The sequence below is a fragment of the Podarcis melisellensis genome (assembly GCF_964234715.1).
Source record: "Podarcis melisellensis genome assembly, chromosome: 4".
NCBI classification, from domain to species: Eukaryota; Metazoa; Chordata; class Lepidosauria; order Squamata; family Lacertidae; genus Podarcis; species Podarcis melisellensis.
Genome location: NC_138531.1, coordinates 50,103,864 through 50,131,370, shown reverse-complemented (window position 1 = coordinate 50,131,370; position 27,507 = coordinate 50,103,864). Strand labels below are relative to the sequence as shown.

The following is a 27,507-nucleotide window of genomic DNA, read 5'->3' as shown; positions in this document are numbered from 1 at the left end:
CAGAAGTGGCATTTATAGTATTTCTAAGCCGCTATTAAAGAAAACCTAAAGCAAGCAATGAACTGTTTTTAAAAACAAAGCTGAGAGATTGTGTTCCATTGAGGACCAAGGTTCATTGAAAAGCCCTGGCCCACAGCTGTGCTTCCTGCTAAAATGCAGATTGGGTGCAAATATAGGTAGTGGCAGTGGGGTGTGTGTGTGTGTCACAGAGAGAGGGAGAGAGGAGAAACAAGATCAAGATTGTGAAATGCTTTTGCCCTTTGAACACAGTACATCCACAATTCAGTTTATCTCAAACACCATTTTAAAGGCAAACCACAGCTTTTTTTAAATGGATGAACCAGACTTTATTTGAACACTTGAAAAAATTATGAACATTACAAAAGGCGTATTAAAACATACCCATGTCTGAAGAGGCACAACTTTCTGCAGTAGAAAGAGGCACAACGAACTGAAATACTATATATACACAGTATATCTTTAAATTAGGCTACCGAACACAGCAAAATTCTGAAGGCAAGGCAGTACTGTACACGTGGTTCATAATCTACACCATTTAAAAACTACAACCATTCAAAATCATTTTAAGAAATTTAAACACACCTTGTGTGTGCCTATACAGTGGGCCCGCCACCTACGCAAGGGTTTGGTTCCGGGGGTCCACATGCAAAGGCAGCATCGTGTAAAGTCAGGAACCCCATGAATGCCCCTCCTGCCCTGTGGGGCACAGGGCTGCTAACTGGGTTCTTGGAAGGTTTCAGCAGGGCCCTGGGAGCTCTTTCCCTGGCAGGAAAACCCACTGGGTGCACAAGTGGGGGTGGAAATAAGTAACTGGAGAGTGGGGAATAGTGCACTTCCCCCACTCTTCATTTATTTATTTGCCCCTCCACTTCCAGCCCATTTTAAGTTTGCAATCGCTAAGTTGTGGGCCCACTCTGTGTGTGTGTGTGTGTGTGTGTGTGTGCACGCGCACGTACCAGTGTATTCTACATCACCAATTTCTATGCAATACTGCCTTCAGTTAACTTTTGAATGCTAACAGTTCTAATTGCAAAGACTTGCTGACTAGGGTAAAAGGAAAGCTCAACAATTTGAGGACACAGAAATGTGTGGCTTTGAAATAGGCGCTTCTTACATTCTTTTTCAACAAACTCTTGCGCACTGTGAAACAGATTTTGATTGCTAGAGTACTTTTTGTACGCAACGGGGTGGGGGGGTGGGAAAATCAATTTCAAAAACATTCTAGCATGATGTTTGAAGACACCTTCCCCATCATTTGTCTGAATGTAAAAACAAGAGAAAGATTGAAATATTAAGATACTGACTCTGTCCGGAACGCAACAAGTGTCTGCTTAAAGCAATGCAATGCAAATTGCTCCTCATACCATCTTCAGGGCAGATCAACTCCCCGCACTGCTGAAGCCCCAGGGAAAGAACATAGAGTCTTTACATATGGCTTGCTCAACAGCACATCACAGGAAAGTGTCAGGCTCCGTGCTCAGGATTTCATGGCTCCTGCTCCCACGCTCCCTCGGTTCATTAGAACGCATTGCTACATCAACAATGCTGCTTCTGCCAGGATAGAACCCAGACTCACCTGCAAATTTAAGCAAACTCATACACATGACACAGGAGCAGTCAGAGGGAAAACCCTGATCGTCAGGCTCCCAGAGTCTCTATGGAAAGTCAAAAGACATAAACAAGCAGTCTGTTCGCTTAGCTCTCACCGAGTAGCATAGTAACAGCACTGTATCCATTTTGTTTAGTCGTCTGCAGAGGGGTCTGAAATGTGAGGGCGCCATGCTTTAACAGAACCTCGAGGGTGCGTGGATGTCCGCCTTTCGCTGCCAGATGTAGAGCCGTGAAGCCTTCCTCATCGGGGTCGTTTACATTCTCTGGGCTGACAAGCTCCTCTACTACTTCCCAATGTCCATTTCCAGCAGCAAAGTGCAGTGCTGTCCTCTTGGAGGGCCCCTTGGCCAGGACATTGGCCCCTTCTTCTACCAGCAACTTGGTGGTCGATAAGTGGCCCCTGCAGGCTGCCAGGTGGAGTGCAGTGCAGCCTTCGGCCGTCGTCGCTTCTACGTCTGCGCCCCGGTTGAGAAGCATCCTCGAAGTGCCCGTGTGTCCAGTTTCAGCAGCAACATGGAGAGCGGTGTGGAGCGAGGCGTTTCTGATGTTGACATCCGACTTCAGGTCCACAAGTGTACGAGCTACTCTGTAATGCCCTCTCTGGGCTGCCAGGTGCAAAGGGGTTCTCCCATCCACTGTCTGTGCATTCACTTTCACCCCGGACTGCTTGGCAAGAAGCTTCACGATGGACAGGTGACCTTGCCAGGCTGCATAATGCAAAGGCACCCAGCCTTCCTTCCCTTTGATATCTGCATTAACCCCTCTTCTCAGGAAGATGCGCACAATGTTCTCTTGGCCGTACTGGCAGGCCACATGGATGGGAGCTCTTCCTTCAAAGTCTACTTCGTTCAGCGAGGCGTTCTTCTCCAGAAGAAGCCTGGTGCTCAGCTCATCCCCGTTCAGCGCAGCAAAGTGAAGTGCTGTCCACTGGTCCTCATCCTTAGCGTTCACGTTGATTTTCCTCGCCAGGAGCAGCTCCACAATGCTTTTATTCTTCTTCTCTATGGCCATGTGGAGGGGTGTGGAGCCTCTCTTGTTGGTCAGGTTGGGGTTGGCATTGTAAAGGAGGAGCCACTTGACACACTCTTCTTGGCCCGACTCAACAGCCAAATGCAGGAGGCTATAGTTCCCATCCAAAACCAAGTCAACATCCTGCGGCTGGAGAATCTTCATCAGTTTGCCGGTGTCTCCAGATGCAATCGCCTCGGCCAGCTTTCTCTTCTGGATGTCCGTGGAACCAAGATCTGGAGAAGCAAAGAGCAACATTAGACTTCCATGACAACCATACATTAAAGGCACAAGAGAAATAAATAAATGGCAGCTCCACTCTTCATGCTACCAATGAAGCCAAAGCGTAGGAAGCACCTCCTCTTCCCCCGCTCCCATATTTTTGCACAATGGGCAGGTGCCAACATATCCATCTTCCACCTGGATTGTACTACTCATGCTGTGGGTAGGAGGGTTATCAGCTTTTGGGGCATATTACTCATGCAGCTTGCTAAGATCCCATGTACTTGGTGTCTGCTGCACATGCGCACATGCAGCTAGGACTATTATGCTTCTGGCAATTTAGTGAAGTCCAGTGTCGTGAAATAGACTTTACAAAACACACTCTCCAATCCTCGTATGCAGATAAGGCTCCTAATCCTCAGAACAGTGAAACATTTAAGGCCAGCTCATGGTCAAGCATTCATCTTTGTGTTGTGCCTCAACTATCTGACTGCAATATGATTTGATGTGCCACAAATATAAACTCAGCTATCCAGACAATATTCCTGTAGCTGAAAATATTCCTGCCACGATTATGAAAATTATCACCAAAGTTCAGTGGGAGATAAATATGCTTAATTGCTGGCATCTCCAATTAAAGGAGGACCAGGTAATAGGAATGGCCCTGCTAAAGACCCTGGAGAACCAGTGCCAGAGTAGATAATACTGGGCTAGATGGACCACTAGCCTGACGGCTGTCTGTGTTCCCTATGCAGATTCATTAGCTCAGGTTGCACAATGCATTCTTCATACTATCACCTTCCTAGGAACACTCAGGACACATTTCATGGAAAGAAGCCTTTGCCCCTCAAATGCCTATGTTTTAAGGCAAAACTGGAGAAACTCTGGCCCTCCAGATGTTGCTGGACTATAACTTCCATCATCCCTAAGCAATGGCCATGTTGGCTGGTACTGATGGAGTCCAACAACACCTGAAGGGCTTAGGTTCCCCAGCCCAGTTTTAAGGTCTTGGCAGAATTGTGGTTTGCAATTGGTTTGCTATCAAACAAACAAGATAAAGATCAAGCAAGCCTTTTGAGGTGGAGGCTAACTTCACAACAGAAAGCCTAAGTCTAGGGCTTACTCTGAATATGACTTAGTTGGGTATCACCCCAAGAGACATCATGATCATTGCTCACAACTTCTTTGGAAGCCTATGAAAATGAGGGGGAGCAATGATTAATATGCAACATCTTAAAACACATAGCCAGCTGATTGCCATGGAAAAATGAGGGAGCGGACTTTGTGCTGGCTGTGCCACATCCTCCCACAAATGATGGCAAAGCTGCCTTCAATATAGGACACGAGAAACCACTAACTCCCACAGCCACCCAGTCCCAACACACACCCCAAATTCCTTTTTCCAAGTTATTGTTTACTAAAACTATAAAACCCTTACCGCTTTCAGAATTCTCTCTCTCAAATGACAGTGATAGGGAACCACGTGAAGAAAAGGCAGAGTCTACTGAGGACACTCCTGAAAGCCTCTTGTCGCTGGAAGCAAGCCTAGATTCAGAAGCGCTACGGCTGAGTTCTTCAGGCTCTTCTGTTTGTGAAATTCCCGAGTCAAGTTGGGACAACAACTCTGAAAGGCTGTAATCCTTAGATGAGGAGGGTTCAGACCCTTGCTTTAGCTGGGATAGTCCAGGCAGCTCCTGGAACAAAGGGGGGTGGGTGGAAGAGGGAGGAAATTATAAATTGAAAGTGCTTGTCAAATGTTACCCAGTAGGGGAAGAGGGCACCAATATCAAGTCATCTCTATTTTTCACATACAGTACATACCTTGGGGTAAGTCCGAGTATCCTTGGTGTCCTCCTGAACTATCAATTCCTTGTTTTCAGTCTCTGGCTTTTCACAAAGGTCTTCTGTTTCAGAAGTAATTTCTTAAAAACAAAAGCCAACGATTAGATTTATACTAGCAGAAGATGGGTCAAATAATATGTGCATCATTTACAGCAACTGTGTATATTTCCCATATGCCACAATCTCTTTCTCAACAACTGGCCAATTTAGATAAGCGAAACTAAACTATCCAGCTGCTAGAGGATACCACTTCCTACTTGGAAGTTTGGTCAACCACTCTATATAACATTATCATAATTTTTGAATCAAGGTGTTGTTGAGCCAAACTCCCACTGCTACAGCAACATATTTCCCCAATGTGCCTTACTTCCTCTGTGTTAGCAATTAACTCTGTGGAGAATTTCTGCCCTGTAAAGACTGTATTATGTCACCACAAAACCTACTGAGATGGAATAGAGTATGCCAGTTGCACAACATAGCAGGTTATGGAGCCATGTTCAAATCCGTCACCTGGAGAGAAGATTAGTTGTTGTGCCAAGTGAAGGATTTGCACCCCCACCCCAGCATGCTTTTGTGCAAACACACACACACAGCTTCAAGAAAACAGAATGCTGAACCAGATCCAGCAAGGCTCTTTCTATAACAGAAATTGCAGAAGGCTCTTATCCGCAAAGTTAACTGTAACATAAGGAAGCTGCACAAACTGCAATACGGCAGTAAAACCACATTCAATCATCTGCTGTAGCATTTCAGACTATGCTGATACTTCAACCTGCTTTTTAAGGCTAATAAAACATGACCTTAACTTACTCTTCATGACACCTCTTTCATGCTACGGAATACACAGTAAGAAAAAACAGACATCTAACATTTTACCTGGGATTTTAAGGATCAAAGCGTTAAACCTAGGCAGCAACTTGGGGAGCTAGCCAGATCATTTGACATCTAAATCAACACTTTCATGATCAGACAAGTTCTTGTATAATCCCTTCCCTGTAGTGAGGAAGTGCCCCATACTGCTCCCTGCGCAAAAAAGTGGGTTGGGTATACTTTGCATTCATCATTTTTACAAGATTTTGGTGGAGCTCTACCAGGGATTAGTATAGTCCCGAACACTGAAATGACTCACTGGGTTTGCCAACTAGTCGGTAAAAAGTTTACCTTGAAATGTTGGCCTTTTGCTAGGATCATCTTGCCAGCACTTTTGCATCAGTTTGATCAAGCTGTTACACGCATGAGGTCTGGATCTGGAGACAGCTGGCAACTCTGGGCGGTGGCCATTCACTACTTTCACCATAATATGTAGAATATTATTCTCTTCTGCAAAGGAAAAGGCACAAATCAAGATTATTCTGAGAACTGAAGCAGCCTCTGACCAATAGCACAGATCACCTTAATCAGAGTCCTCTTTCCTGTTAGGGTTCTCTTTCTAGAAGAGAGAGTTATGCATTTCAACTGACTCAAAGGTCTCATAGGTTAGGGTCTCTGGATCAGCTGGTAATGGCAGAAGGTATGTTGCCTAGCTCCCTACATACATTGTTTCAGGTTAAAGTAAAGACTGCCTGCTCTTTACTTACATGACGTTGGGGTCTGAACAGCTTGGCTAACTGTTAAGAGGACACTGGTGGATGCATCATGTCCCCATCTATTCATATGAGGGTAGATGCAATTATCGTTTGTTCCTTATCAAGCCTGACACACTATGGTCTCCAGTCTGGCTTTCAGTGCAGAAATAATAGCTGAGGTTTCCTCAAAGCTATGCATGAAAGGTGTGGTTGTTAAGCAGCTAGAACAGATATATAATTGGCAGTGATGAAGCTTGGGCATTCTGAAGGCTAGTCTCATCAGGGTGGGCATACACACACTTGAAGAGGACTTTCGTTTGATGTGCTCATCTAAAATATGATCCATTAAACAAATATTTATTTGCTTACCTGAAAAGGGCTTTTTCTGTGTGAGAACTCCCCAGATAACAATGGAAAAGCTGCAAATAGAAACATCAGTTCATGTTAACTTTATAAAAATCATAGGATGCTCTCTCTCTTTCTTGATTACTGTTAGGCTTTCTAGTGCTAATCATCTCAGGCCATCAAATACAAATTAGGTATGCTAGAATTGAGAATGGGTCTCAAAAGAACGTAAGAATTGTCTTTGTAGACCAGACCAAGGTCTATCCTGGTGCCATCCAGATATTTATTGGACTATAAGTCCTATTAGTCCTAGCCTGCTTGGTCAGTAGTCATGGATGATAGGAGTTGTAGTCCAACCACTTCTGGAAAACCCTGTTCTAATTATGCCTTGTGTACAAAAATTACTTTCTATTCCTTGTCCTGAAACTACAGCTGATCAACTTCACTTTTGGAGCACAGAAAGAGATATTACACACCCATTGTGCTTGCACACTGCGTCTCCACAGCCTGTTGACAATGTCACCTTTGGGCTGGGCATTAATGAAACATGATCACTGAAACAGCACTCGTTACACAGTGTATGAACCTTGCTTTTAATGCCTCTCAAGTGTCTTGGCATGTTGAGGTATAACCCAGATCAGATTGACCCAGATGGCACCAAAGAAAATTAGGAGGTCTGGAAAATGATCAACTGGGTTCCAACACTGCTTCCTAAAGAATCAAGAAATATCTGCAGATGTGACCTTGGTTTTGCCAGTTCAAGAAGGAATTCAAACACAGGTTGATTTATCAAAATTTTGGCTGGCATGAGACAAGTGCATTGCATTAAAGCTACAATGACTCCCTTAGGTATCTCCCGAGTTTTGAAGACTTGGCCTTTGTGTCCTGTTTTGTTGATATTCCATTGTAACAAAATGGTTAAACAAAATATCAATTCTAAGGATTTCCTGAGAGTTTAATTCTACCAGAGTTAAGTAGCAAATACTGGAGAGAAACAGATGCACTGGGGAAGAAAAGTACAAACCTGTAGACATCATGTTTAGTATCAAAGTACCGGGTCTTCTCTTTAATGCGTTCTGGGGGCAGGTATGCTATAGTGCCACAAAGCCCATCCATGCTGAGATCGTGTGAATGTGAAAGGCCATTGCACTTGGCTAATCCAAAGTCTGAAATCTGATAAAGTTAAAAAAAAAAAAGAGTTCCAGTTAGAGTAGTCTGCAAAATCATTTCTGCATGTGTGGTTGCACAAACACAGTGGTTAGAGCATTGGAGACAGTTGGGCTTAAGTGCTTACTCTGAGCCTCACAAATCAGTATTGTTTGTCCCTCCCAAGCAAGAAAACTTGCTGATGTCTGCTAAATGTTATGCGAGGAAATAATTTTATGAAAGAGATACAGTTTGCCTGTAGAAATTGCAGCAACTCTGCATACCCAGCGAGTGACAAAAAAAGGATTCTTCATTCCAAAAAAGAAATGAAAGCGACAACTGGTGAGCATCAGGCAGATGGCTATGGAAAGAATAAGCAAGTAACAGCAAGCACTTCTTAAGAGTTTACACACACCCAATTATGTTTAAGTGTCAAAACAAAATAAATCCATAGATTTTCTTCCAGGATTTTGCTTAGGAGATTCAAAGGGAGGGAGCTGGCAGGAGACACAAAACTCAACAGCCTCATAAACAGAACTGTTAATGTTCCACACATTTGAAGCCTTTCTGCACAAGGCTAAGCAGAGGCCTTATTATTCTACCTCCTGAGACACTTGTTTTTTTCAAGATATTTAGGAATGTAGTGCAAGGCATTGCAAACCTAGGGAAATACTTAGAAGGAGTGACTTTATAAGTTAGGTGACTGTTGCACCAATGAGGATCTCTTTAAGAGAGATTTATCTTTGTAGTTATGTACTTGGAACAAAATGATGTGCAACAGAGGGAAGAACACGAGACGAAAGAAAGAGAAAGGAATTGAAGGTTACCAACTGCTTCTGGTTAAAAATTACTTTATTTTCATTTGTAATTTGCCAACCCCGAAGCTCAGGGCAAGTAATGTTTAATAAGTACACACCACTGCAAAGCACTTATATTGTTGTTGTTGTTAAGTTAGTTGGCCTGATAGGAGAAATGACAGTATGGGTCGTGGGGGGGGGGGTAATCTAATGGGAAACAACAGCAAAGACGTTTCCGAAGCAGTTAGATGCACAGGGTGGAGAAGGAAGTGGGGAAAGATCCCATGTATTTGTCTCTGAATGTAAATATTCAGACACACCCTGAGTTCACATATTTTTGAAGCAAGAGATTTTATAGTGATTCCTGAAGTCCCAGCTCAAACTTCAGCCAAGCCAAGGGGAGCGGGGCAAGGTAAACTACCAAAGGCTCATGTTTTAGATATTCCCGACCCCCCGCCAATGTCTCCCGCACTGAGTGACAAAAGAGCTTATTGTCTAAACTTTTGTATAACTTGATTTCTGCTACAGAGGGAAAATTTTCTGACCAGATGCAATGGCACACAAATTTTTGGAGGACCCAGGTGCAAAAGTGACTAATTTTGGCATTATGAATCACGTAAACTCATCTTACAAGTCTCTGTTTTAAGCAAATTGTTATCATTATAATCAGAACACAACCAGAAGTAGAGCTGCAGCTTTGAGCATATCAGAATGTTCTGACAACTAAATCAAACTGAGTTGTGCCTTCAAGGACTCTCAAAGCCTTGGCAAGAGAGCTGCGTTCTGGAAGGAGTCTTGTGGGTTTAAAATTAGATGCTTTGAAGTAAGTTTCTAACACTGAGCATGACGTTTAGTCATACAACTCCTATTAACATCAGTGGGAACCATGCAGCACACACAAAAATACAGTCATAAAAGAAGGGCTTTTAATTAGATTCAAGACACCTTCTGACATGCCTATGGGTGGCAGACAGTACAGCCAATGTAGCAATGTAGTACTTAGAATTTTGTATTCCATCCAGTAATCTGGATACCAGTTTGGATAGGCATGCACAGATTAGCCAAATTTTGAGGGCCTTGCTTTCACCCTTTGTACAACTTTGGGTGCAAACATCAAAGTTCTATGGGAATTCTGCAATAGCCTCCCACACAACCTGGTAATAACATTTGGCAAAGGGAGAAATGAAACCAAGTATCAAATCCCTTTTACAAATAATGTGATCTCAGGCTATTAAAATTATTGCAGAGATATGTGTGAACAGCTACAGGGAGTGACTAACTTGCAACACACATTCTTTGAACCCCATGGAAGAGAGACAAAAGCAACTTTGGTTACAGCAAGCTATGTCTCCTCACTCATATTTCCATGCAAAACACAGCTTGGACACCTATTTTCAGCTAACCGGAACTCCTCGTTCAGCTGCTCTTGCCTGTTAAATAGTCTTGGCTGGAGCCCTATTCTGGAGTGTTATAACCCCTTACAAGAACTGCTTTCAGAAAAGCGAATCCGGATTGCTAGGGTGGGCCCGGGTGGTTGCTCTATGGCTCCTTCCACCCCCAAGAACTCTGGCAACTACCAGAAGCTCTGAAGAGTCCTGTGTGTGCCCTGAGTATTTAGACCCCTAGAGGCACCCTTGAACATTATGGCACCTGCCCCCTCTGTGTCTCCCAATCTCGGTCCTACTCACTGCCTCCTGCTTCCTTTCACCTCCTGCCTCTGTACTTGCCACTCCCTCGTCCCCATGGTCGCTATGCCTCAATGTAACTAAATTAAAGGATGCACCACTGGAATAATAAACTATTCTTCCCATGCCTCCATTTCCCTCCTTCCTCAGCTGCTTGCCTGATTCTACATTAGACTGAAAGGCCCTCTTTGGACCAGGGACTGATGACACCTGTTCTTTATACAGTGCCATGCACATAAAAGGCACTATAAAAAGAAGCTAAACAAACAAACACACAACTAGAAGTACTCCAACAACTTGGATTGCAATCTAACCATAAGGCTGGAACTAGAGCAGCTTCAAAGGTTATAGAGCACAACTATGGAAGATGCCAAGTGGAGAATGAAAAGAAAAGTCATTGGTAAGGAGTTTTATTGCACCGCACTCTAAGCCAAGGATAGCCTATCGAGTAATAAAGCTGGATTAAAAAGTAAGCCCTGCTGCTACGACTTCTGTGTGTTTAGTTGTCAGATATAAGTATGCGACTGGAGAGCTTTGAACTTGGATTCCAAAGGCACTTCTGCTTGTGAGCACTTTCTTTTGGAGAAGGGCATTATTTATGTTCCCTTCTAAAAAATTTCCCCCAAATGCTATGGAGTTTCCTCCAACCCTCCAGAATCAGTTTTTGGGATGAGAACTTCTAAACACAAACCTCACAAATAAAATCAGAAACACATTTAAGTCCATTTCCAGGGGGGTAGTCTGGTGGGTTTTTGTTTTGTTTTGTGCAACAGAGCCTTGTGGCACCTTAATTTATTAGTCCTTTAGGTGCCAAAAGATACTCTGTTGTTTTTACATCTAAGTAAAGAAAAGTATTCTGCTACTTTCATAAAAATGCATAGGACTTAAAACATCTATTGCATGAAACCAGCAATTATAAGTATGCAGTTATAATTGAATATTTATATATAAATATAACTGAATATAATGTTTATATATAATATCTGTAACCAAAGCAATTTCCTGTATTCTGGCAGTGTAGCATACCATTATGTTTTTGGGGGGAGCATCAAAGGTTGAGAAGATGAGTTTTTAGAAAATTAAGGAGTTTTGAACTGGGAACAGAAACAAGCTCTAAACTCCTCAGCCCCCAAGGAATCCAGGCACCACTATAACTTTAATGCTGTGCAACTATCTAAAAATCTAGGGTGCAGTTCAGATATTAATGGGAAACCATGGCTCCCTACTACATGAATGAGCTGTTTCAAGCACTGAACACACCAACTCCCTCCTGAACCATATCCATATGTTCCAAAACCAAACATAGGCTATTTTTACAAAGATCTGTCTGTTCTCATTCACACCACAATTAGCAAGATACTAAGCACATTACACAGGAACAGAATTTTCGCAATTAATTAGTTGAAAAAGAAACAGTGAAATCCATTTTCAGCTCTAATAGTAATTCTTGTTTTAGTGGACTGCAGATGCGCCTCAGCAAGTCTGAGCAAGTAATCAGGCTCTTATAGCAAGGAGAAGGGTTTCTGCAGAATTTCCTTTCTATTTCTAAAAACATTGGCTTAGTTTTACATGTGAACCAAGCTCCTTGTTTACAGCGATGGTTAGTTAAACAGGGCAGCTCGTTTGGCAAATTAACCTCTCTTGGTTATAAGCTACAGGATGTTTGTTATGCGCCACAATTCAAGATTAATTGTGCACACCTGCATTAAAATATTCCCTAAAGTATTTTATATATGGGAAAGATGTTGGGAAACACTGGGAAACACTGCAACTATCCATCTATGCAGAGAAAAACATGGGTATCAACCCAACATGTTTTCCTGTTTATTTCCCCTCACTATCATACAACCTCTTACACAAAGAGCTTTCAATTATAAACATAAGATTGCTCACAGTTAGGATTGGTCTGTGCGATCACTATTTACTCACTGTCACAATAGCATTTTCTGAAAGTTGATTAAAAAATAAAAAAACACCTTTGCAATGTCTTGCTTTTTTCCTTCCCTGGTACTCTTTTTTTAAAAAAACAAACGGAAAAGCTGTTTTTAGCAAAAAACTGTGTTTAGCAAACAGTGACAAACTTTTAAAGCAGGGGTGGGTAACCTTTGGCCCTTCAGATATTGGTGAACAACAATTTGCATCACCTCCAGCCATGCTGGCTTGTACGGATGGGAGTTATAGTCCAACAACATCTAGAAAGCCACAGGTTCCCCACTCCTGCTATAAAGCAAGGATAGCATGTGACACTGAACTCACAACCAAGTTTCACATCATGCACATCAAAGAAGAATTTGCATTGAAAGGCCCAGAGACAAACCTCTCCTTCAGTCTCATTGTGATGATGATGGCAAAAAAATTGTGGGTCAAATAGCAATGGCCTAGGACATACCTTGACATGATAATGGCCATCAAGCAGTATGTTTGCTGGTTTAAGATCCAGGTGAAGCAGAGGTGGGGACATGCAATGAAGGAAGTTCATGCCCACAGCTGTTTCATGGATGATTCGGAAGCGCAGGTCCCAAGGCAGCGGTTCTGCAGCAAGGAGCTTCTCCAGTGATCCTGTCTCCATGTACTCCATGACCAAGCCCACAGGCTCTTTACAGATGCCATAGACTGGAAGGATGTAGCGAAATTTTGCCATTTCCATCTTCTTGGCTTCTTCCAACAGTTCCATACGCTCCCTATGTAAAAAGGGTAAAGTACAGGACTTTAGTTTATATTTATCAATAGCATTTCAACCATTTATTAGCTTCAAATTTTGTATGGGAAATTCTTCCATTTTACTGATATTTAGTGCATTTTTATGTATCCATTAATGTATTCACAATCTTTGGCATAGCATTATGTCTGAATTGGAGATCATGGTTTGTTGTTGTCCAAACAAATCATGATCTGAAGCCAAGGTTTGTTCTTGCTTACCAGTTGTGATCTATGGGTTTGGTTATAATGCTAAGCCAAGGATTGTGGTTTGTTCCTCCCACTAACTAGTGGGGTAGAGCAAAGGAGGAGTGATTCTCCTGTTCACAGCACACCATTATGCATGGCTAACCATGATATGCAACTCAGCTGCTGTGTTTTACAGAGCTGAAATTTAACTTCTCTGGAATTTCTAATTTGTGTACATTTTATCAAGTCAAAATCATTTGTAAATGGGTTTCACATGAAAGCTGCAGGATGGTCTTACAGTTACTAATCTCGTTTAGGTAGTTACGGAGAACTAGAATATGCACATAATTTTGGCTCATAAATAATCATCCTTTTGTCCAGGCAGCACAAAAAGGTTAAATAGATAAGAGTATCATAAAACTTCTCTTATTACAACCTTTGTGAAGCACTTAAAATATTCATCATGGTATTGAATTTTATCTGCACTATGATGAAAAAGTTAGAACACAGATCTGAAGTGAACTCTCCTAGGCTTCTACTCCCTAGATTTTAGATTGGCATGTGATTAAGCACTGTGAGAACAGGATGTCTCTTTGGTCTGCTCTAGAAAGATTCTTCTTGGTCTCTCAAGTATCTAAGACTTATTATCCACATTTTCATTCCAACCTTTTCCAAGAAGCACAGGATGGCATACACTGAGGTTATTCTATTTTATTCCCACTGTAAACCATGGGGTAGGTTAGTAGAAGACAGTATGCATAACTTGTCCCAAAGTCATCTAGCAGTTTTCATGGCTAAACAGAGTTACGCTGAGCAAACTCCCAGATTCAGATGCCTAGCTAACAGCCCCAAAACTTTAGACTAGCAACACAAATCTCCCTATTCCATAGTTTTGAAATTATTTAGAGACCTCATGACTGCATAGGAAGGAGCAACAGGGGGGAAAACTCAAGCAAAGCTGTAATTTACAGTTTGTAAAGGACTGCAACAAAAAAATTGTGGTGTTTGCAGGCCCTGTTAGAGACAAGCTCTTTCTATTGCCTGCTAGTGCTCCCATTTTAAGACATTTTATTCCACAGTTTAGGACCAGGCTTTCTACTAAGGGAGAGAGTAGAATTCAATGTAGCACAAAGTACAGGATGTGTGTATGCAAGAAATGAGGTCCACTCACACAACAGGACTTTCTCTTCCCACCATGTGCTCCCAGACATGTTCTAGGGCTTTCCCCAACCCTCAAGAGGTGGGGCGTGCAGAGGAGGGAGGGAGAGAAGAGCTCAGTTGTATGAGATATTGCTTCCCACCCAAACAGCAGCTAAACTGAATCCAGCCCAGGATTAAGAACACTATGATAAACAGAATCCAATCATGGTCTTTGTTGATGGAAAACACAATGAAGCTGATGTAATTTGAACATGGCTACACATAAGCAAGATGAGAAGTCTGTTCAAGTCACTGCATTTACCTTACTTGAAAGCAACATAAAAATAGACTCATGTGTGACCTAAATACAAAAGCGTCCATAAGACTCCTAGTATTTTCAAGTTTTCTATATTATTTGCTAAATGCCCCCAAAGATGTCATGAGGCCAAGTCCTCCTAATTCATCAAGTGCCATTGTGTCAGCCAAAACGACTGTATGTGGCAGAAGCAATCCAGTATTGTTCAAGAATTCAGTACATCAGACTTCAACAAATGGGTGCCCTCCAGCTGCTTTTGACTACAACTCCCATCAGCCGGAAGGCACCCAATTGGTGAAGGCATCAATACATATAATAACAAGGGGAAAGTGCTAGTCCTACCTAAAATAGGGACAGAAGGGGATACTTATACTGATGCCCTAGAAAAGAGTTTCATTTGAGAACGGTGAAAAATAAGTGAAATCAGTGCTAGGTAGCCAGTCAAATTAAATATACAGTCATTAGCTAGCAAGTCCATATCTAGAAGTAAGAATCTGGTGCAGTAATGTTGCCTTTCAGGACCAATGAGTCACATCAAGAAGGTTCAAACTAGAGAGTTGCGTTGGAGTCTCCTTGGAGAGGAGACTTGGAGGCCCTTCTTAAGTTCTCCTCCCCACCTCAATACTACAGACTGGGTGTGGGAACAGATGGTGGGGTCTCTTTCCAGCATCTGGTGTGGCTGCTATTACTGCCCTGAGGCACCTATCTTTTAAGATAATTACTTTTGAAGAGAAACACCAGGGTGCTTTGACATGACAAGGAGGAAGGGAGTGTCAGCGAGTGAGCAGCACAGCCAACTCTTGCCCCTAAGCATACATAACTCACCGAGCTCCAGCTAGCGTGGGATACAAACAGCAGAAGATCTCCAAATACTGAGGTGGAATTTGTGAAAGTGGGTGGGCGGTTGTAGACCAAACAGGCAAAATAAAAGCCACCACCAAGTCAAAGGCAAATTTACACACAATGTTAAATGAAAGCTGGTTCCTGATTTTAGGGAGCCCTTGGGAAAGAGGCTCTCAAGCCCCCACCCGCAGTTCTCCTGCTACTTACTGTTGCCCATCTACTTGACACTCCCCCTCTGAGCCTAATCTGGACCACCTCTGAGAGACAGAAAGCATATGGACATTCCTGATCCTTGGTTCTCAAGCTGCTTCTTTACTTGCCATCTCCAAATGAGGGAGTACGCAGGTAGCTACAGCAAAGGGGAATGGCAGCAGGGGCAGAAGATCCCATGGACTGACCCTGGGATTCAACTGTGAGCATGGAAAGGACATGTGGTGAATACTACATGCTCATCTCCAGCCACTAACACTTTTTTGGCTGGGGAAAGCCCAGGAACTGAAGTTCTGAGTCCAGTGGTGGGGAAAGAAGCGAGAAGGAACTTGTTAGAAACTAAGAAAGGTAAAGTTTACCAATAATTTCCATATAAAATGACATTCACCTTGAGGACTGCATTGCTAAAAATCTTGGAAGCTCTGTATCGGAGAGGAACTGGAAAAGGGAGATTTTTGCTGTGGACAAGAGAAAGCCAGTGGCCTCCAACTTCTGTATGAACAGAGGTTTGTTTCAGAAAGTTTCTTCCCTGCTTTATGCCTTGTTTGCCAAGTAAACAGAATGGGGAATGAACTAGCATTCTAAATTGGATAGGTACAGTAGCCCTATTCAAGAGTTCACCTGAATGTGTGTGGGCAAATAAAAGGGGGGAGGCAATTCATCCAAGCCCCTCCTGAAATATCCTCATTTTGGATTTTATTGCATTGAGAGGGAAAGGTCTGAAGGGAGGTCCTAAGCACATTAAGCTGAACTTGCTTAGAATTATCCTTGTGATCAGGAATCCTGCTTAACAGGGGTCCCGGTCACAAAGAGGAATCTATGGGGATTCATGAGAACACACTTCTGCTCCACTTTAGATGTTCCATCTCAATGCAGGAAAGTCTGAAAGAGGAACCAGCATGCACAGGGATCTTGGTGACAGGACCTGTGTGCACACTTTTCCTCCATTCCAAATTTTATACCACACATATTCACACCGAATGCATGAAGAGGGCTTCAGAATATTAGCTATCAAATATTCTCAATTTTTTCATCACACTGAGGACTACTAAACTGTCAGAGGACACCACATGTGCATGATTGAACAACGATGAAAGATACCTGCACTCACTTGGTTGACATTGCTCAAGCACAGGACACAGCTTGTCAAAAGCTTTTATTGGCAAGGTCCTGTTCCATTATCCCCAGTGATATGTATCTATTCTTCTTGATTAAATATAATAAAGGACAAACATGTTCATCTCACTTTTGTACCTTTTCATCTCAGTCTTAACACAATGGAGGTATCTAACGAAGTGGTAAGACTAGGCACACTAAAAATTAATGGGTTTAAAATTCCGAAATATATCTAATCCTAACCTATCACCCAAAATGGACGTGGGTGGCGCCGTTGGTTAAACCACAGAGCCTAGGGCTTGCCGATCAGAAGGTCCGTGGTTCAAATCCCCACGACGGGGTGAGCTCCCGTTCCTCGGTCCCTGCTCCTGCCAACCTAGCAGTTCAAAAGCACATCAAAGTGCAAGTAGATAAATAGGTACTGCTCCAGAGGGAAGGTAAGCGGTGTTTCCGCGCGCTGCTCTGGTTCGCCAGAAGCGGCTTAGTCATGCTGGCCACATGACCCGGAAGCTGTACGCCGGCTCCCTCGGCCAATAAAGCGAGATGAGCGCCTAGGTCTGCAACTAGACCTAATGGTCAGAGGTCCCTTTTCCTTTAACCTATCACCCAAGGACATAATGTTTAGAGAAACACAGACATCCAGCTCTCTTCAGATGCCCTCATAATGTCCCCCTGCCACCTCTGCACATTCAGCAAAACATCTGGAAGGGACCTTTGCACTCGTCCAGCTATATCTGCAAGATACTGAGCACATGGAAGATCCATGTGCATATAGCTGTCAATGTGATGAAACCATTTTCAGATGTCCCACTGAATCTGAGGAGGTCAGCATGCACAATCCCACTCTCTGCACATTGAGTGAAGGTAGTTTTGAAAATGTGAAATGGCTTCTTTCCAATTCCATAATTCTAATTTCCCCTTAGTCTTTCAGACTAACATTAAGCAGTTAACGGAGCAGCAGATGCGGCTAAAAGTATTTCTCCTGAATTAACACTTTTCGCACTATCCAGAATGCTGAATGACTAGCAAATTCCATGAGGGCCAATATTCACACAGAATGTTATTTATTTTCCAAATTTAAAACTCTTACCATTGAAAAAGAAAGAAGTCTTCCATATGGATCTAATTTTCTAATGCATAAGTAGCTGTAAAGTCACACTCCAAATCAGCCTGCGCATACTTTGTATGGGTGATAGAGAATATTTTTTTCACTTGATTTCCCCCAATCATCAGCAAGACTACAGCTGTGTACACACTTCAGCTTTAAAGCATGTTCAAAACACATTCTCTCCCTCAAAGAATTCTGGGCACTGTAGATTGTTAAGGGTTGTTGGGAACTAACTCTGTGAGGGGTAAACTAGCCCAGAATTATTTGTGGGAAAGGATGTATTTTGAACGTGCTTTAAAGGTTCAGTACATGCACAGCCTACCTGTTGGACAAAATCCATGGCAGCAGATCAGGTGATCCATCAAATAAGTGTAATAATCAATCAGAAGAGCTTTTAAAGGAACCCCTAAGGTACACCACTCACTTCTTCTGCATCCTTCCCATTCCCTCTTAGAAAGTTTTATTGTTCCCTTTGCATTGTTCAAATATGTATCTCCTTTATTATAACACCCAAAGGATTGTACTCTAAAAATTGCAATTATAAAAACTTGCTAGGCAAGCAACACTGCTTTAAAAGTACACGTTTCTAGCATGTACTTCCTGAGAGAAGCCAGTTAAATGCTTCATTATTACTCCAAAGAGAGGAGATAATGATCCCACAGTAGTCAGTAAAATATATACTGCATATATATGCAAATGATCAGGACATTAAAATACTCAACCTGGAGATCTCTATCAATAATAATTATTCCTCTTATTTAATTTTCCAGCAAAAAAAAAGATTAACTTTATCTATATACCTGTGCACATTCCAATACAGGACCCAAGCCCAACCTGCAAGAATATGTTATCTGCATTTGGGACAAGCAACTCTGCTTGTCTCCTAGCAATTGCTACTAGTTTTGAGGGGTTTTTACACAACTCCTGTGCATATCCTGAACTACTGAGAGGCACAAGTTCTAAAGTACTAAAAACTGCCCAAAGGCTTCCCTAATTTCATTGTTTTGAAAACACATTTTGAACAGGAGGAGACAATATGCTTTTCTCTATTAGGTATAACTGAATGAAAAGTGTCTGTCGTTCAGATGTATTCCCTTCCTTATTTGCCTCTCAAGTAAAATACTTTGGTGTTTGTTCCTCTTCGTGTCTCATTCACTTTTAGGCACATGAAACACATTTCAGTTTCCTGCTTATAATACTTTTTTCTGTTTGCATTATCTTTCTAACATTAGTGTGTCTCTTTAGAGAAGAGAACTGTGGCATAAAGATAACTCTCCTCCTCTTCTTCAAGCTGAGCTCCTCTTGGCTTTGCAACTGCAATGCCAAATATGAGTACTGATTCAGCCTTCAGTCTTATCCTACCAAGGTGTACAACCGTGATTATGGATATTCCTCTACTTAAGGATAGCATTTCAATAAAAAATACTTGTGCGTTGGTTCAGTATCAGTTCCAGCAGCAAGGCCATAGGTGACAAGGCACAATCTTATAAGATCTGGATATTTATATGAAAATCTATTTCGATCTGTTTCTTCAAGTTACAGAAGATGACTTGTAACAAATAGTGATACAACCTGGTTTCCTTTTTAATTCAAAAGAAGAAAAACAAAGTACCCCATTCAATATTTGAGACTCAGTCATCACAGCAAATGGAAAGTGAAAGACTTTACAGTATTTACATACTGCATGACCGTCATAGTGACATCTAGGTCATGATTAAGCATAAAAGCAAAAATAGATTTGAGTTTGTGGATTGTACTCTGCCGTGACTATGACTCAAAAGGTAATTGGATCAAAGGGGAAAGGGAGAAAAATACTACCATATATACATACATACATGGGATGAGGAGCTGGGCAGCCATCAGATATTGTGGGACAGCAGCTCCCATCATCCCTGACGCCTGGCCATGCTGGCTGGGGCTGATGGGAGTTGGGGAGTCCACAATATCTGCAGGGCCACAGGGGATTGGTAAAAGGACTCCAGAGAAGCAATCTTGCCAAAGACAGAGAATAGAGATTGACTTATTGAACAAAGAAGCACAAGGAGAAATGGAAATAATGAGAAATTTTAAAAAATAACATCTCTGCCAACTTGCATTTAACTGAGGCATTTTGCCACATAATGAAAAGGTGTCAATCCATTTACTGCCATTAAAAAAGAAAACCCACCGTAAAAGCTTTTAGGGCTTTTGCTTTTCTTTTTTCTTTTTACAAGGAGCCAAGTGGCTTCCTGTTACATTGTGAAGGCTTGCAGGGCTAAATGCTTTGCAGCTGATTGACCATCATCATCAGTCTGTTCCCAAAGAAGAGCTGTTTCCAAAGATCCCCAGCTCCTACCCAAATTTGCAACAAGCCACATTCCTGATACTAACCAAGTTAAATTTTACAACATGATGTCAAGGGGAAATCCTTGATAAATCTTAGCACTCCCTTTCCCAATGCTGCTGCTGCTGCTATTTTACCACCCTCCCCAGTGCAGTGCTCTGAGTGGACCTAGCTGGTGTGACATAATAACGCACAGCAGCTGGTGGAAAGGAGTAGGCAGCAACTTTGCTGTGCAGTGTCCAATTCTCAAAGGTCCCATGCAGAACTGTAATTGCCTAGATATTATCTAGCTTTAAAAAGCAATAAAGTTGTGCCTTAGTTGCCCATGGCAACCTGGCTCATGTGATATAAAAAAACACAGCACACAGATGTTTATATGCTGTGATCTTATTGTCTTGGACTCTGTGGATGGGAGTCATCCTCTAATGTTAAGAATTCTGAGGAATCTATTTTTAAGAAAGGAAATTCCTTATTTAAAAATAATTGCACCCAGGGAGAATGTAAATCAAAGCCCTTATTTCAAGAATAGCTTTAGCTTTCTTTCTGACCCCCCCCCCCAAACAGACTGCCCCAAAAGTAGTCTTGTTCCCAGTTCCAGCCTACAACTCTCACAGCCTAAATAGTTTGGGGATGGCAACAATATTCCAATAGTGACCTTGGTGAGAAAGTCATGGTAAATTTCAGCATAGGTCAAAAACACAAATACAGAGATACTTCTGAACACTTATGAAGTTAGAACGGTAGCCACAACATGCACATACTGTGATCTTACCCACTACTGGGCTACATCTCCTCCCTCCAAGGAAGCTCACTTGGTTGGTCACCATGAGAACAAGATGGTGGACTAGATGAGGCTTTGGTCTGATCTTGTTTTGTTCTGAACTAGCAAGCTGCCTTCTGGGCTCAAAGAGGATTTCAGATACAGCTCTGCTCTACACCCTGTCCGCCTCAACACTCATCTGTCTGAGATGCCATTCATCATTAGTCATGCTGTGCGGCGTTTACTGTATGAAAAACTCTCTCTACTAGAGAGAATCAATCTCTAGTTCATAACAAACACACACAAACAAGAGTCAACAATTATGTCTCTCTCCTCCATTCTTAGACAGTGACCTTCGGAGAGATGAAAAGAAGACCCACACAAAGAAAGGATGAGAACCTGTAGACACTGGCACACAAACAACATCCATGGAAATCAAATCACATTAAGTGGAACCCCCAGTTGTAAATCTATGACAAGTTGCGAAAAGAAAAGAAAAGAAAAGAACAGTATCCAAAGACTCACTTAGAGAAGAATTATCAACCATACAAATTAATCTAGTTGCAACATGGTTATACCTCAATACAAAGGGTTTGATACTATGACACAGATAGGCCATCAGGAAACTATCCCTCCATTATAACCCAGCCTTTCTCCGCTCCCCTCCCCAGGCATAGGCCTTTGTGTTTATCTAATATCACAATGGGCCTAAAGAGAAGATCCTGCTTTCATGCCATTTCATTTGTTTGCACTTCAAAAGAAAGCACCCAAAGCACTTCCTGCTTTGGTGCCTGCTGCCTACTTTGACCTCTGGAGCTGCAACGGGCAAAGCTTAGCAGCACAAGCCAACACATGCCCCGATTGAGGTAGGGCCTATAATGTGCTGGGAACTGCTCCCAGCCAAGAGTGCATGAGGTTTAACTTGGTGAGCATGAAGTTCTTACCAGTAGCCTGCCCAAAGTGGTTAAACCCCATCATTACCATCAACACTACAGTAGGCCCACCCAGTACACTGTAGGCAAGAAGCACCGCAGACACCCGGTTGGAGGTGTCCTTCGCTTCTTTCTGCTTGAAGTATGGCAAAGGTCATTAGTTATACACAACAGGTTTAGCAACTATATTTAGTCACCATCATTGCATACAGTTATGAATGCGCAAGGTGATCCTGGCCAGAGCCATCCAAGACCCCACTTCAAAGTAGCCTTTAACAAGCAGCTCCTGAGGCAGTAAGGCAACCAGCTTCTAATTCTTTTTGCAAAGTATTGCAGTCCTGCCCAGCTAGGCAGGGGGGTGGGGAAGAATCCTCTAATCCTTCACTTACCTAGATAAAGTTTTTTGCATCGTGGTTTATTCATTACTGAATCACACACTGTTCTTTCCAAATCTGAGATCAGCTTACTTCCTACAGCGAGGCATTTTTTAGAAACAAAAATATTCATTGTCCCTCTAAGCTGTACGGGCAAACGGGTACTGGCACTATTGCAACAGGAGTCATGATTCAAAAGGACAAGTTAGCCAGAACTTTCCTTCAGGTTACTGTCTAACGCTTTTTTTTTTTTTTTTTTACATAATGAGAGAACATAATGTGATTTTTCACTATAGACTGGAAGGGGAAACCTTAGCTTGAGGGCTACAGTCCTTTCTGATGAATTTTCCAGGGGCCACATGCCAGTACTTGGTGTGGCTGGGGCAGAAGTGGCCGAGCTAAAGGATGCAGCACCTTTGTATAGTAGGCTACATTCCAGCCTGCCAACAGTATATATACACATACACACACCATCACAATTTCTTCATCCAGGCAAGCAAAAAACATTATCACAGTTCAAGAACATATTCCTTGGACAGACAGAAACACATAAGAAGGGTGCAGAGCAAGGTCAATGAAGGGTTGGTCCTGACAAGAGGGTGTGGCCTAGGGCTTGACATTTGGTCCCTCAGCCAGAGGTTCCCAATATGGACCATCTCCAAACAACTAGGAACAGGACTCTCAAATCCTTCAGCTAGCAATCTTCACCACTGGAACACGAACACAAAAACACACACACACACACAGAGGAATTTAAGGGCCAGATGATTTGCTCCACAGAGAAGAACACTGCAAGTCCAGAAACATATACAGAGGTATTAAGAAGAGATTCAGGAAGAGGGGAAAATTAAAAATGATGGTGGAGAGCTACGTCCTATTTGAGAGCACGCACATTTCTTGCGTCACAAACAGCTTTGTATTCCAGATCCCCAGTTGGGGCACAGAAGGATCAGGGAAGTTTCCCTGCCTGTCTACGTACACACAGCTCTCAAATTATTTTTTGTCCTGGCCTTCCTTTTCCTGTGAACTCGTATACCCAGTGTGAGTGACTTACACAGCAGTGTTCAAACTTTCCACATCCATCTACCTGCTATGGGCCTCTTGCGAAACGGCAGAGAATCAGGGATGTGCTTTCAGGAGCACTCCAAGGATAAGCCGGGCAACAGCAAGATCTGTTATGTACAGCCTAGCAACACACTGCAATGAATTATCAATAATGGTGGGCAACTGGATTTTGGGCAATATGTCTTATGGATACCCTCAAGGAACCCCATGATTCTGTGGAGCTACCTGTCTTAGGCCAGGATATGGTTTCTGCCAACAGAGATCATTGCACTTGAGATCAAATACTTTTTTTCCCTCTAAATCAGGATGGGAGAATGTGCCCTTCCCTAAAATAAAGGGCTTGGCATTTGAAGCTATGGTCTTTCATCTTGTTGTATGCTATGGTATGGGTTCTACAGCTTGACCTGTGGGGACAGGTGAGTAGATGGGCAGACAGAGAATTGGGCTAGATCGCCCCAATGGTTCCTTTTCAATACTTTGCTGTTAGCAGTGTTGTGTCAGAATCAATATTTTTAACCTATGAAAAGCATTTAAATGTACAGTGGCTAGGTCTTATACCAAAAGTGCTTTTCCCTGACCTCCAGTAGTAGTGGGTCAAATACTTTAGTCTAGGTATTGCTCAAAAATTATGACTGAACAGTGAGTACCAAGTGCGTGGAACATTTTGCAATAAGCCCTCCCTGACAACTTAGCAGTCAAATTCCATTGTAGCAGTTTAAAGTGATGTCTGAGTGATATAGCTAAATTGACATTCACATATATAAGCCCAAGTTTTCAAAAGCGGTGAGAGATTTTTGAAACCAGCGTTTGCAGACAAGTTGGTCCTGCAATACAATTTCAATGCTGTATGCACTCTAGAGTGTTTACTATTTCTCTCTGATGTTTGTTTTTCCATGAACTACACAAGCTCTGAAAATTAGGATAAATATAAAAATATGACTACTGTATAACACATTTAGAGCACTCTATACACATCACTCTGATCATTCATCCACCTGTGAGATGTTGCATACTGCGGGGAACCTGCAGTGTGATTTAGAGTTCATGCAGAGCGAAAGCAATATATACATCCATCAACTATACATCAAATGAGGGATGACTTTTACAGGTTTGTTAAAGCTTTGTTCAGCAGACTTTAGTACTGCAAGTAAATGTGAAGATAGCGATCAGTTTCATATTTTTGATGCCTACAAAGTTGCCCCAGGTGAATGAGCTATGCTTGGGGGTAGAATCCCAAAATTAAAAAGAAAACTTCACAGGTTCTCAGATCAGAAGCCAAATATTTGTGATCTGTTACTAAAAGCAGCTCAGGGTATTACACTACAGCCTTATACCAGGTCAGATTATTTGTCCACCTGGCTCTAACTATCATCAGGTCTCCAGGGTTCTTCCCACATCTTCCCATCACCTTGCTACCTGATCCTAAGGTGCCAGGGACTGAAACAACCTGGGACCTTCTCCATGCAAAACAAGTGTGCTGTCCCACAGAACTATGGTTACCATTGAGGAAGTCCACCAAGCACAATGACAGCTTGCTTCTGAGGAGATATGAATAAAGCTATACTTTTAATTTCCAGAATTGACAATTTCTAAATGGCAGCTCAGGACTTTTGCTGGTGATTTCTGGGATAAAACGATGCAGCACAAGGCTATCTGGCAGCCCAACATTACATGGAAGCAAAACAAACCCCAATAGGATTTGCTTTTGAAGACATTTAGGACCAAAGCATGCTACATTTTGCAACCTAGTCTCATGTGTGAAGCAGCAAGTGACCCCTTCAGTAAGAAATTTAGGCTGGATTAAGACTTAATTTGCAAATGGGTTGTTTAGATCTTGCAAGTAGTCAACTGGCAACAAGATTTTTTTAAATCCTTTGGGAAGAAGGGTGAGAAATACATTTAATAAATATCCAATTTCACCCAGAAATGGTAAATCTCTCTATTTTTTTAAAAGGCAATTTTTCTGCCAACAATGTCATGTGGTCCATGCAAAAAACTTGTACGCATGAGGAGCACTGACCTTGCAACACCGTAAGTTAGTTCCACTGAAATTAATGGGAAGTTACTAGTCACCATGAGTAACTTTCACACTCATTTCTGTGGGGTCCAAGTGCAACAAAACTTTTTAGTCTGGGTCCAACCAGTTGTTGCTAACCTTTCCTTCAAGATCAGCCTTTCCCAAGCCCCCCCCCCCACACAATGCCAAGCCAAACCAAGGCCCAGAAAACCTCTCCCTTCTCCTCCACCGCTTCCGTTGCACGCCACCCTCCTTGCAGAACAGCCAGTCCCTTCCACCGAACGAAGCACACCTTTGCAGGCAGCGACAAGCCGATCGCTCCCAGCGTCCCGTACTGTTGCCAACGCGTTTTGCTTATAAATGCAGCCTCCCTTTCATTAAGCGAGTGCATTACAAAGGGGCCATTACCGCAAATCTGCAGGCAAATTGGCCTCGCGGTGCAAAAGCGCCCTTTGTAAGCAAACGTACTGCATGCGCGGCGGCGTATAATGAAAATAATCGTTTCACAAGCGAGGAGCAAACAACCGGAGGCAGCGAGCGAACCGGAGCTGCAGATGTTGGGACGGGACAGGACCGTGGGAAGCGGACGGTGCCCCTTTCAAAGTGTTTCTGCTTCGCTTTCATGGAGCCGAAGTGTTTCGCCAAAAGGCCCTTCAAGTGGAACGATGGCGTGGCAACCTGCAAATCGCCCTCCGAGTAGAACCACTGACTTCAATGGGTCTACTCGGAGTAGGACTTAGTTGGAAAGCACACATGGGATTTTTAGTGAAACCAATCTTTTCCTTAATCTCTCTTTTCTATCCCTTTCCTTCCTCCAGGCGGCTCAGCAAACTGAAATCAACTCTGCACCTTTCCTAGGCTGTGCAAAGCAAACCAGCCGAAGGAGGGAAATAAAACGGGCGGTTTTTTTTCGTCCTAGCTTCCTCTCTATGCCATCCAAGCAGCACAAGAGATAGGCGTTTAACTACCAGACTTCCTTAAGAAGTCGATGACACAATCAGGACAAATTCCTTGCATAAGCCTCGCGTAGGAAAGCAGCGCCGTCTTTGAAACTGCAAATTACGAGCATATTCTTAAGCGCGCGCACCGCGCTGCCCCCGACCCCGAACTATGCAACAGGAAATGAAAATGCGAACATCTGAACCAAAGCGGATTTTCAAAACAAAACACCACTGTATATTAAGTTTTCAAACCCAGCAGCAGCCCTGTCTAAAACGTGCTTTTGACCAAACGGGGAATCCCTTCCTAGCTAGCAGCAGCCCAGAACTGCAGCTGGGCTCAGCGTGGGAAGTTACCAAGGGGCGGGGTGCCTGTGCAAGCAGGTTTGCCGTCTGCGACTCGCAGCGCCACCCTGAGCGTGCCTCCTCCGAAGTAAGCCCAGCAGATCGGGCTCTCTCGGTCCCTGGCGGCTCGCACCTGCACGACTCCGCGCGGCAGTCTCGAGGGCAACGGGACCGTCCAGCTCTGGAAACCAAGGGAACCGCTCCAAAGGTCACAACGCAGCCCGGGCAGCCCTGCGAAGGCTTCGCCGCGGCGCCCGTCGCGCGTATTCTGGACTGCACTTGCAAAACAACGCCCAAAAATAAAATCGCGCCACTTCTAGTTGACAAGACACCCCACCCGCGAGCAGCCGGAGCCCAGCCCAGGGGTTCCGGCTGCTCCGCTGCCAAGCGAGCCTCGGTCGGTTAAGTCCAACCTGGCGCCCGGCGCTCCCTCCTCCTCCCCGACGCATCGACGGGCCCTTACTTCTCATCCACATGCAGGCTGGGCGAGCACTTGATGGCGAGCCAGGTCTTCCAGTGGACGTGGCGGACTTTGTAAACCTGCCCGAAGCCTCCCGAGCCGATCTTCTCCCAACTGCCGAACTCGCCGGCGTCGAAGGTTTTCAGCAGCCCCATGGGCCACGCCGAGCGGCCCTCCTTCTCCATGCGGCCCCCGGATTCTTCCCCCAGTGTGACAGCCGGACGACTCGCCCCCCCGCGCGAGACACACCTGAACTGCACGGCCTCCCTTCGCCGACTGAGCGCCCTCCCATCTGGCGGCGCCGTCTCCTTTCCCCAGGTGACTCAAGGTGTGCTCATTCGCCAGGCCCTGACGTCACTTCCGGCCTTTGGCAAAGCGAGGCGAAAACGCGGGGGTGGCAGCAGCAGCAGCAGCAGGAGGGCAGCCTGGGCG

General features: G+C 43.5%; 1 protein-coding gene across 2 annotated transcripts; it reads right to left on the bottom strand.

Moving 5' to 3' along the window:
• Window positions 1-322: 322 nt before the first annotated feature.
• RIPK4 (receptor interacting serine/threonine kinase 4) lies at window positions 323-27,424 on the bottom strand. 2 transcript variants are annotated; one of them, XM_081908641.1, is made up of 8 exons: window positions 27,325-27,424; window positions 12,632-12,923; window positions 7,639-7,787; window positions 6,639-6,688; window positions 5,866-6,024; window positions 4,684-4,784; window positions 4,301-4,556; window positions 323-2,876 (listed from the first exon to the last, which is right to left on the bottom strand). In XM_081908641.1, the coding sequence occupies exons 2-8, from the start codon at window positions 12,914-12,916 to the stop codon at window positions 1,717-1,719; spliced, it is 2,160 nt and encodes a 719-aa protein (XP_081764767.1). In that variant the 5' UTR covers window positions 12,917-12,923; window positions 27,325-27,424; the 3' UTR covers window positions 323-1,716. The 2 variants fall into 2 exon arrangements, with proteins under 2 accessions (XP_081764767.1, XP_081764766.1); XM_081908640.1 differs by lacking the exon at window positions 27,325-27,424 and adding an exon at window positions 27,079-27,318.
• Window positions 27,425-27,507: the final 83 nt, after the last annotated feature.

What these genes read in the sequence shown, in the direction of transcription:
- RIPK4 (XM_081908640.1), bottom strand. Translation starts at nt 27,260, where the DNA reads ATGGAGAAGGAGGGCCGCTCGGCGTGGCCCATGGGGCTGCTGAAAACC. An exon ending in ACTAAACATGATGTCTACAG is followed by an intron (nt 6,689 to 7,638) that starts GTTTGTACTTTT and finishes TTCTATTTGCAG; the next exon opens with CTTTTCCATTGTTATCTGGG. An exon ending in ATACTCGGACTTACCCCAAG is followed by an intron (nt 4,557 to 4,683) that starts GTATGTACTGTA and finishes CCTTTGTTCCAG; the next exon opens with GAGCTGCCTGGACTATCCCA.